This window comes from Helicoverpa armigera, chromosome 1 (assembly GCF_030705265.1).
Source record: "Helicoverpa armigera isolate CAAS_96S chromosome 1, ASM3070526v1, whole genome shotgun sequence".
NCBI classification, from domain to species: Eukaryota; Metazoa; Arthropoda; class Insecta; order Lepidoptera; family Noctuidae; genus Helicoverpa; species Helicoverpa armigera.
This window is the reverse complement of record NC_087120.1, coordinates 10687996-10700205: the sequence shown is the minus strand read 5'-3', so window position 1 is coordinate 10700205 and position 12210 is coordinate 10687996. Positions and strand designations below refer to the sequence as shown.

Here is a 12210-nt window from a genome sequence, read left to right as displayed (position 1 = left end):
TATAGTAAGCCGGGACACTTTTTCACACACGGTCGGTTAGCCCCGTGGTAAGTTATTAAATAACTTGTGTTATGGGTACTAACACAGCTGATAAACTAGATATAACTACATTTATATATAAATAGATATTATAACACCCAGACCACAGCCAACAAGCATGCTCATCACACAAATGTCGACCGAACCGGGAATAGAACCCGGGACCTCAAGTTCGGCAGTCTGGCATGGTAACCATTGCGCCATCGAGGTCTAACTAAGAAAATATATTTTACTTAATTTTCTCGCCCGCGTCCCTTAATACTTCCCGAACTAGGATTATGTAAAATTGTAATTGTAACTGCTCGTCATGCACCAGGAGAAAATAATGTTACATAACATTTTTCGGCTTTTCTTTAATTACATTTTTAATATCATACAAACCACGGAGCAAAGAAAGGTAGCGGAGATGCCATTAGTATGGTGGACGCCTAGGTCAGGCGGTACGGTAGGAGTGATCAGTCACTATAAGTAACGAGGCATTTCGGGTTCCTTGTCAAATCAAAACCAATCTATCAAAGGTACCTTTGTACTCAATTATATTATGCCATTTCTAATTATAATTAAAAGTGTGTACACAAATTATAAAATAATGAGCGGGTTCCAAAAAAAGGCATGTAAAGGCGGAGCTAGTATCGTTCCTTGTCCCCCGAACACTCGCATTTTGGCACACTACTTTTTTAGGAGATTTTGCGTTATGACATCTCTTTTAGTAATTTTATTCTCCATGATACAAACCTTACCCAGTCTGCAACAAACACAACAAAAAAAGAATTATTTCAATATTTCGTTCTCAATTGCAACATGCACGAAAATGTTGTCATTATTTTCAAAAAAAGAGCCTCAAACGTATTTACGGACGAAAATCAAACACATTGCAAACGAGTTGTTTGAATTTGGAACATCACAACGCTTCAGGCTCCAGGAATATTGTGTAAAAAGGAAAGTCGTGCAGTGGTTATTAAAAACTCTTTGACAGAATCTCTTTTTACGGTTCCGTAATCAACAAGGAATCCTTTTAGTTTTGTCATATCTGTCTGTCCGTCCGTCCGAGGATAATCTCGGTGACGTTAGTACTACGGATATTTTTTTTAACCTATCTGTATGTAAGTATATGTAACTTCGAAAAAGTAATAAAGTACGTAGTGGCGAGTATTTTTTTTCATGCTACCCTAACGTGTGATATTGTTAGATAGGTTATAAAAAATGAATGGGAGTTTTTTTTTGAGAATATTAATATTTTCGGAAATAATCGCTAAAAACATTAAAAAAGTATTTCCAACTTTCGAACCATAAGTTTAAAAATACGAAAAACCTCAAATATTTTACATACATTTCTGAACGCAGTTATGGACTAGGCATGTCGATTCTCTCCGAAATAGATCGATTCGAATCGCGACCTGAAGAATCGATCCACAAAAAAATCGAAGTCTAAAAGGGTATATGTATGTAGTCGGGAAACTACGGAACCCTACACTGAACGAGGCCCGATATAATCTTGGCCCGTTTTTATTAATTTTGGCATAGGGCACCATTAGACCCTCCCTAGACGATCAATTACATTGCGTAATATTTCGATGTTGTGCTAATTCGTTGACGTTTGGGTTAATATATTAAAGACTGCGAAATGATTTTAGTGATCATTTTAATTACACAATATTTTTATCGCCTTAATATATTTTAGTCTACTTAGTAAGAAGTTTTTTTTTCTGTGTAAAAAATGTGTTCACGGATAGCTTATAAATGCAATGCTGTGAATAAAAAGATAGTTGCTTATTTCCTTCAAATCTTCCTAAATCCAAAAATATTTTTTCTTACTGCATCAAAACCTAATTATGACAAGACTTTTCTTATAACTACAAACAAAGACTTATGTTCTATGAAAAAAAATTCAATTCATATCTTCACTATATCAACAGATCAATTCAACACGCTCTTGGAAAAATACCCTAGACATTTTAGTCGACTTTCAGAACCAACTAAAAACAGTGTGTTAAAAAATAAAATCATTTTTAATGTGACAACATCTGTCGGTTCCCTCTTGTTTTTCTTCCGGTGCAACAACAACAGCGCAGGCGCTTGTTTGCAGTATTTAAAAACTTAATTTAAAATACTTTAAAATGGCAAGAAGAAAGAAGGGACGTAGAAGGTTTTTCACAAGAAGGAAAAAAAGAAAGGTTCCAATTGTAAAAGGTCAGTACTTAGTTCATACGATACTACTGACGCATCTTCAAAACAAATAATATATAACTTTTACTTTAATGTGTTCTTAATTTGAATTAAACTATAATTAACTACGTTTATTATGATTTTCACTGTATATAAGGACTTGTTGTAACAAAAATTTTACTTTTTGTTCGATCGATTTGCAGTTTTTTTTCAGTTCACCCTCATTTGTGGTATACAATTAATATATTACTTTAATGTGTGCCTTGTTTGAATTAAACTATAATTAGTGACGTTTCTTACGATTTTAATTGTAATTGAAGACTAGTTTTTATCAAAAATGTTACATTTTGTTCGATCGATTTGCTTGTTTTTTTTCTCTCGGCGCGTTGATGTCTTTTGTTTGCGTTCCAATTTATTCTAAATTCTAACGCGTTATAAGTTATAATTATAACTCACGCGTGGTACTAGCAGCTAAGTACCAACAGTACAGATCAATCGATTATAAGGTTAAGCAACGCTTGGCGCGGGCGGTCCATGGATGGGTAACCAATGTCACGATGCAATCCGTCGTGTTTCAGAAGGCACGTTTAAATTATTGTCGCGTTTGAATGCTTGTTTGTCGAAAACAAATAAAAAGATTTAGATACCACATGGTACAGGGTCTCACGGGTAACTAGATTTCATTAGGTCATACATACAGCCAATCGCCCCATATAATATTGATAACCGAAGTGAACTGTACCGACCGAATCTTTACCTTAGGCGGTTCTTACCTTAGCCTAGACAGATACACAGACCACGCTGCCAAAACATTTGCGGCACCAATAATATACATATAAGTTTCCTTTTAACAACTGCTTTTTACGAATTTATACATTCAAACAAAGTCAACAGTTGTTAACGGACAATTTCTTATAGGTTTAGTAGTTTCGGAGCCTTTAGGGTACAAACAAACAAAATTATGTTTCCATATGTGCATAATTATACGTAGATATTAATCCAAATATTTTGCACACCAATTCGGTAAAATGTGATAGGATTCCATTAAATTCCATTCCTTAAAAGACCTATATTTGTACCAGGTACATTTTGACAAATACATTTTTCTTTCTTTCTTTCTTTCCTCTTTTTACATACAATAATAAAGATTACTAGGAAAGTGGGTCGTACTCGTAGGCAACGGGGGTGATTACAGGAGCGCGGGGGATGGTAACATAATACATTGTTTCATTTCACGTTAAATCTTTTTAAATGTGAAAATCATTTCCGATACCTCGACCGTTTTTTTTTTTTGTTAAAATATAACAATATTTTTACAATTAAAAAAGACTTTGCATTTTCTCGGTACTGGCACAGAAATAAATTATATTATGTATGAAATGTTTTCAGGAATTTGAAATTCGGTGCACTGAAACGAAGTTTTAGTGAATTCATTATACGGGTGCAGTTCTGAGAACGTATTTTAGTTATTTGTGATGTGAATAGAACTATGAATTTATATGTATGTAAGTATTTAGGTACTTACTTCTCATTTGTATAGTCATTAAAGAGTTGCTACCTGCTTTCAACATTTGTATAAACGAAAGGGAAGACTGGAAATATGCGCCTTAAACTGAATCGAAAAGTCTGATCTTGATCTTTAGATTTCTGACTTGACTTTTCGTCTTCGCCATTATTTGCCGATGAGCATACTTGCTTTATTTCTATATTTATATTTTCATTTCCGTCTTATCAATAATACTTGAAACGTAAAACCAGTTACAATGTTGAGAACAAAACGACACTAGCGCCGCGGTTTTAGGGCGCTAAACTAATTTTTTACGGCAGCTTTTAAAGCAGTTGTAATAATGAATGTTTTCAGTTTCTGTGACTGAATTATTCAATCGTCATAAAGTTGCCTTATTTTGAACTCTGGGCTTTCAGGATTTGGGGGGGGGGGGAATATAACGACCCATTTAACTTGACAATCCCCGTTTATATCTATACACTGTGTTCAGAATTCAGGGAAGGGGAAGGGGGGCGGGGGAACATAACGAGCCGTTTCATCGAAGACGTTTATTCCCCACGTAATATTATCAGCACTATCACATTAACCACTTTACACATATACACTGAATAACTCTGTTACTATTTCTTCTTGAAGCTTAACACCACTAGAATATAGGATTTAAGCAAAATTTACAGCGCCATCAATGACCCAACGCTATCTGTTTTCAAATTGTCAAATATATGCCACTAAATTGGGTCACAGACGGAGTGACCTGCATCGCGGTATTAAACCTAATCAAACCTTGTTGAGCACCTTATTATCGCGTTATCCTAAGTACTGTCCGCTATTAAAGGTCAAAAACAAACGGACTAGACGACAATTTGCAAAAGATATTTGTTTTGTTACAACATTGTCATAACTAATTGTATATATAGAAACTTAGCTACGTATATGTTTTAACACTTTTAACATGAACTAGCTTCTGCCAGCGGTTTCACCCGCATCCCGTAGGAACCTCTGCACGAACCCGGATAAAAAGTAGCCTACAGCCTTCCTCGATAAATGGGCTATCTAACACCGAAAGAATTGTTCAAATCGGACCAGAAGTTCCTGATATTAGCGCGTTCAAACAAACAAACTCTTCAGCTTTATAATATTAGTATAGATTCGGCACCGGTACAAAACTTCTTGTTTTTTTTTTTCACTATTGTTGGTAGTGCCAAAATACCAATAAGTAGTTTGTTTGTACTAATGAAAGTAACCTTCTTAGAGTCCTTCTGGTATTTTCTATCTTTTTGGCACTTTTTGATGACTTGTCTTCTTTGAAAGTCACATTGACACTCGTCAATGGTGGGCACATGTTTTCACATGCAAACTTAAAATCTGATTTTTGTACTCATAGAGGAATAATTAAAACAAATATTTAGTTGTACCTGCATTTAAAAATAATTTTCTCACCATGAGTTTTTAAGACCAGTGGCAGCCCCGGATCTAGGGGGGGGCAAGCCGGGGCCTATGCCCCGGGCGGCAAATTCAGGGGGCGGCAAAATCAGGCGGCTACCAAATTCAAACTTCAGACACCAATGGTGCAGGGTGTGCGAATAACACGGGCGCCTCGGTGTCTCGGTCTCAGGGACGCCGCGGGGCGCCCCACCACCAGGAAATTTCGATGAAATTACACCCGTTTGATTAGGAAGTTTCACATTGTATAATGATACTGATAAGCAAAGTTTCTAAAAAATTCTCGCTCGCTGCGCTCGCGGCTAAATAATAACGTGTGCATCTTTCTGATTCTTTATTATTTTTATTGACGCATCGAATCAACGAACACAAATGGCACTCGCTCTAATCACGGTTTCTTTTTATTTGTACATAATTCCCAGTTTAATTTGCGAGTCTTCAAACAAATAATTTATAAAAGTTTGCGCTCGCTACGCTCGCGGCTACTTGTTGCCTTAAAATGTGTGCGTTCGCGCAGCGGAATGTTGTTGAATTTAAAGATTTTAATTATGCAGATAATTAGTGTAAGACGTCCTATAATTGTGTATGGTAAATAAAAATTTGTGTATGCAGCCATTGTGGAGAAATTCACCAAAAACAGATTCCGCTGGGCGAACGTTGGCGAACGTTGTCCTGGCGGAACTTTTTTTAATCCATAGACTTTAGAAGAAAAGAGATGTGTCCGAAAATTAGTGTGTATTTGTGTATAATTGATTATGTATGAATGAAATCAGTGCATGCATAAACTTCGGAGAAATTCAAGTTTCCGCTACGCGAACGTTTGGCCATTAGTTAGTTTTCATATAAAGCGCTTACATAGAGAGCTGTAGATTTTTACGTACGTTGTTTTGAATTTGTTTATATTTGTTTAAAAAACAGATTTAGAAAAAGTCGTAGGGTTTAAAAGATAAAAATATAAACGTAAAATAATATTTAGAATATTATAATATTTAAATATATTCGGTCTTAGTTCTTAAAGTATGCAGTTTGGGGTCTAGATTTTCACGTTTACACAAACCTTGTATGTGTCTCCAACATGTTGCCAAGTATCAATGATATTCCGTTAGTAATTAAAAAGTTATAGGATATTTTACCATGAACAGATCACTGTTTACAAAGCAGTCGAATATCACGACGTTCTAAAGTAATTGCATGGTAAAATGTATGCCAATAATTAGTTTAATCATTCAACTATTCACTTGCAAAATTTCATGTCATTAAATTCAGTAATTAAAGAAAGACAATTATAATACTGACGGAGCATCGAAACCCTACATAATCCGACCAAGTTCGGATAGGTACAAAAAAGCGGCCGTGCCATATGTCTAAGCAACGTTCTTAACTTGGAAGGTTAGTATATGTATTAATATGGTACAGTTGCGTACACAAGCCTTAGGAAAAAATAAAACAATTGCATTTCTTGAATGAAAAATATTTTTTAATAATAACGCCACTATCTACGACATTTTAGTTAAAATACGTAACGTTTATTAACGTTATTTTTAATCACGTAGTTAAGTAATTTATGTAAGTAATAATAATAAAAATATTTTTGTACACTTATATTTAAATAGAGAAGTACTTGTTAATTGAAGATTTATTTTTATCGTAGATAGTGGCATTATTATTAAAAAAATATTTATCAATCAAGACATACAATTGTTTTATTTTTTCCTAACGCTTGTGTACGCAACTGTACCATATTAATAAATACTAACCTTCCAAGTTAAGAACGTTGCTTAGACATATGGCACGGCCGCTTTTTTGTAGCTATCCGAACTTGGTCGGATTATATAGGTTTTCGATGCTCCGTCAGTATTATAATTGTCTTTCTTTAATTACTGAATTTAATGACATGAAATTTTGCAAGTGAATAGTTGAATGATTAAACGAATTATTGGCATACATTTTACCATGCAATTCCTTTAGAACGTCGTGATATTCGACTGCTTTGTAAACAGAGATCTATTCATGATAAAATATCCTATAACTTTTTAATTACTAACGGAACATCATTGATACTTGGCAACATGTTGGAGACACTTACAAGGTTTGTGTAAACGTGAAAATCTAGACCCCAAACTGCATACTTTAAGAACTAAGACCTAATAAGTGTATTTTACGTTTATATTTTTATCTTTTAAACCGTACAACTTTTTCTAAATCTGTTTTTTAAACAAAAATAAACAAATTCAAAACAACGTATGTAAAAATCTACAGCTCTCTACGTAAGCGCTTTATATGAAAACTAGCTAATGGCCAAACGTTCGCGCAGCGGAATTGAATTTCTCCGAAGTTTATGCATGCACTGATTTCATTCATACATAATCAATTATACACAAATACACACTAATTTTCGGACACATCTCTTTTCTTCTAAAGTCTATGGATTAAAAAAAGTTCCGCCAGGACAACGTTCGCCAACGTTCGCCCAGCGGAATCTGTTTTAGGTGAATTTCTCCACAATGGCTGCATACACAAATTTTTATTTACCATACACAATTATAGGACGTCTTACACTAATTATCTGCATAATTAAAATCTTTAAATTCAACAACATTCCGCTGCGCGAACGCACACCCTTAAAATATATTTAGTCAGGTACCTTTGTGTCGTAGACTTAAAAAATTTCGCGCTCGCTTCGCTCGCGCAATATTATACATACTCGCCGTGTAATTCATAAGGCAAATCCACGCTGTCTTACCTTTTATAAGTCAAGTGTAGCAAAAAAATAATATTTATGGAGTCATCGAAAACAAAAAGTTTGTGCTACCGACTGCTTGTTACTTTCAAGCGCTTTTTAAAACTTATTAACTTTTTGTGTCACAAAATTAAAAAAATTACGGGCTCGCTTCGCTCGCGCAAATTTTTCCAGTTCTTATGTGTGCTACTCAAAATCTTTCAATACATAGGTGGCGCTTGGGTGATGATTGCACCCAGGCCCTACATGAGCTAGAGACGGCCCTGCCTGTATACATATTGATAGCTGAAATTACATGAATGATAAAGGTAATAATAAACATAAGTAGGCAGACGGGGCGGCATTTTTCAGTTTTTGCCCCGCCTAAAAAAAAGTGAAGATCCGGGGCTGACCAGTGGTTTACAGTGTGCATTGTTTTGAAAAAAATTTTTTGGTTTAACAGCCGTAGGGTTTAAAAAGAAAGGAAACATACGTGTAATTCAGCTTCATGATGAATTAGATCAGTTCCACATGATGCGCGAACAATTCTAATGTACGATTACAGCGCTTTGTCCAAACGCATTCACGGTGCACTAGGCCGTATAGAAATGTACTACAAAACCCTTTTGTCCTGACTGACCGATGGATTGACGCACTAGCTAAACCACTGGTTGCAGACACTTAAAGGAAAAAAAGCTTAGCAATGAGCCTTTGGCGACAATGGTATAGTATGCATTTAGCCATTGAGATTTTTGTGTAACCTTACCTTTGTAAGTTAGATGAAGCGCATTTCGGTTATCCGTGCATTTGGTTCTGTAAAAGGATTTCATAGACGAGTGAGCGCGTGTAAGATAGACTTTTTTCTAAATCTAAATTGTACCGTTTGCATTTTAATAAAATTTGAGCGAGTACCATCAAAATCGGAAGTGATTTTAGTATTCGCCAGTTTTGAGATAATTTTCTATTTACCCGTTTATAGGGTGTTCCTATAATGTAGGCTTCAGATTACCCTTTGAATTACCTTGGTAAAAAGCAGTGCCAAAGTTTGTATGTGAAAACTTCTTAAGATTTCAATTTTAACAGTTGTCCGAGTACGATAAGCATTACGTTTTTATAAGGAGCAATAAGATGAACATACGAATAAATCCAACAAAGTATATTGACCTTCTTTTGAAAAGTAAGTAGTTGTTCCTTTTACTAACAAGATTGGACTAAAACTGTAAAACTTCTGTAGGTAATATTTTTGTTAATAAAATTGGTCTCTAAAAATATTATAATGAGGTTGAAAAATATGATGATGTAATTGTTTAGTTTTTTAACCTATATCTAGGCTGGTACGCTACGCCTTTGAATATCCTAACCAAATGACCAAATGTTTGGGGTTTATTCGGACTATTTACTAGATGGTTTATATGAAGTTTGCACAAAATCGGTCGAGCGGTTCTTCATTTATTTACATAGTACACACGTATCGAGTTCCTAGTATTAATATAGACGTATATACATACATATGTTTGCATTACATTTCAATATGTTTGTTTGTTGACATATCTCAAATCAATCGCTACAAATGAACATATAACCGCCTAAATTAATTGCACTTTGATGTTGTCAAAGCGCAATGCTAGCTAGTTGGTACGTCTCGGTGCAAACCGCTGAAACTGTCTGGCGATAATTGAAATTTACCTTTGACATGTTACAATACAAAAGCCTTTGCTAGATCATGTGCATTCCCGGACTGTCACAAGTGTCTCGTCTAGTAAATCTATACTAATTAATATAATTAAGAGGAAATCTTTGTTTGTTTGTTTGTACCCGCTTTTCTTTGTTTGGCTCCGGAACTATGCACCTATATGAAACAAAAAAAACGACTTTTGATCTGATTTGAAAAGGGACTACATTATTCCTGTGGAACATAAGTTATATTTTATCCAGGTACGGGCAGTAATTCCTACGGGAGGCAAGCAAAACCGCGGGAAAACAGCCAGTTTAGTTACAATAATATGCGGTTACTCTTGTACTGATGATAAAACAACATGAAACGTCCAATACACTGCGGTGGTGGTTTGTTCTGTTCACAAATTATATTGGAGTTGAAATATACGGACTTGTTGGTTTAGTGGACCGATAGTTACTGGATCCACATTGTGACGTTTCTCATTAGCTTGCGCTTCATTGATTTGTCATCGGATGAAAAATCATATTTTTCACAGCACACAGGGTTTAATGGTGTTATGCCCTGCCTGTCGTATGCGAAACATCAAGTACCGGATTTTGTTGAATACACTGTCGGACAGATATCTTTAGGCATTTTTCTGTTTTGTTTTTTATACAATGCAATGTTTGTATTTCACTGTGTAATGTTACCTAGTATAAAAAAACGACGGATTGAGAACCTTCTTTTCTTGAAGTCGGTCAATAAATGATGTAATAAGACACTCTACTATTTGCAACTTATTCATTTAATGTAGGTGAAACAAAACCATAAAATAAGTTTTAAGTGGAAAAAAAGCTTGCCTCACCATTATGTTTCTTTTATTAGCCTTTTATTTTTTAATAATATTATCAAAGATAATGTCGGTCTTAGTCATATTTCATTGATTGTATTCCTCCTAAAAGTATTATTTTCATTGTCCACAGATCCTCTACAATACACTGTAGAAAGTAGTAACTCAACATCAGTCAACAAGACAGCAAGCCCTTGCAAGGTGTGCGGTGATAAAGCCTCTGGCTATCATTACGGCGTCACGTCATGCGAGGGATGCAAGGTAAGAAAAACTTACGCCTTACTACAAAAACTTAAACATCTGTTGAACACTTATCTAAAAAAGTGTGGCTGCAAAACTGATTTTATTTCAACGTCATAATCTGATATTTATTTAGACAAGTGTTCAACAGACGTTTAAAAGTTTTTGTGGTACGACGATTGCCTCTTGTAGCAATTAGCCATTATATCTTCCCCATGTACTCGTATTTTCAATGTGTATAAGGCAGGCAATACACGGACTCCTTGAAGCAGTCAGGGGCGACAGCTTCACTACTGTCTATCTGACCTCTCCAAACCAGCTATCGGGCAACTCAATACCCCCTGGTAAGGCTGGTTGTCTGAGGCACTGGCTTCTGACTACCTGTAACGACTGTAAGAAAAACTATGTTCACAAAATTGCTAATTTGACGCGCGTATAATTTGCTAGTAATAGGTACAGCACTAAGCTCAACTGCCCTTTGGTCTAGTGGCTGCAAAGCGCAACTGTTGTGCACGAGGTCTAGGGTTCGACTGCCGGTTCAGGCTGAAATCGTACTGTGCGTGTATCTACATACGTAAATAACTATCACAAAATAGCCCGGAATTCCGGGTGTGATATACCCGTACCTTGGAAAGCCCTTGTAATATAGGTCACGATCAGGCTCAAATTATCATGCTTGAACACTACGTTATTAAAATATGTACGTTTTTACGAAACGTAATTAATTATACGATACATATCATGCATGCATAACTATCATCATTAATTCTCTTTCCTTTGATATATTGCATCATGAAAAGCTGATTGAGCGCAAATACATATACGTATTAATTTATTTACGTTACTTTGCGTCGAGCAACGAACAAATTAGTGCATCGTATTTCCGAGAATTTTAATCATGTCTGTGGTTCATCTTGCTGTTGGTTTTCCACTCATTACTTATTTCCATAACCATCAAAGGATAGTAAATATATGAAATTGTTGAATTCAAAGCGGCGGTTATCGGAAACAGTCCTGAACCAAGACCTTTGTGTAAAGTCCTAATTGATTTTCACAAGCTGATTGAAGCTGCAGCTTACTCAGAATTATTATTTGTGTGTGTTGTTACCTGGCAAACACAATTTCCATATAACCTGCTTTGTTTCCACTGACGTGGTATTTACAAAGAGAATTCGGTATAACTAGTGTAGCCCTAGGTAAAATCTGCAGTTCCCGGAAAATACGTCAGAATCCTGTTAGGTGGAGGTTCGGAAAATTACTTAGCATTTGTATAGAGCTGGGTACACCAAACTGCTACTGGCTGCTTTGTTCCTCTCTGGAGGGTTTATTCTATTTAGTGGTACTGAGCCATGTCCTGTCCGAGCTCCAAAGGTAAACACCGAAATTCAAGATAATAATACTACGTAACAAAATAATCTATACCTAAGAGGGTCAAGCATGGTCAGTATCTCAACCGTCTTCTGATCCTTCTACTATTTAAAATCAACAAATGAACATTTCCTCAATTTACGCTAATATGAACGCATTGTGTGAGTTCCCTAATAACTGGTATTAATATTTAAGTTGGCAATACATTGTTTGCGGTAGGT

At 35.5% G+C, this 12210-nt stretch overlaps 1 protein-coding gene across 5 annotated transcripts in view; it reads left to right on the top strand.

Annotated features, from left to right (window-relative positions):
- Window positions 1-12210, top strand: part of LOC110374601 (ecdysone-induced protein 78C) — a 68916-nt gene that overhangs the window by 43101 nt on the left and 13605 nt on the right. For 2 of the 5 annotated variants that reach the window (XM_049838530.2, XM_049838521.2), the window contains one exon: window positions 10515-10642. In XM_049838530.2, coding sequence (XP_049694487.2) covers window positions 10515-10642 — 128 coding nt within the window. Of the gene's footprint in view, window positions 1-2086; window positions 2230-8291; window positions 9052-10514; window positions 10643-12210 lie in introns of those variants that run through there. The other 3 variants (XM_049838533.2, XM_021332373.3, XM_049838534.2) reach the window with 3 other exon arrangements.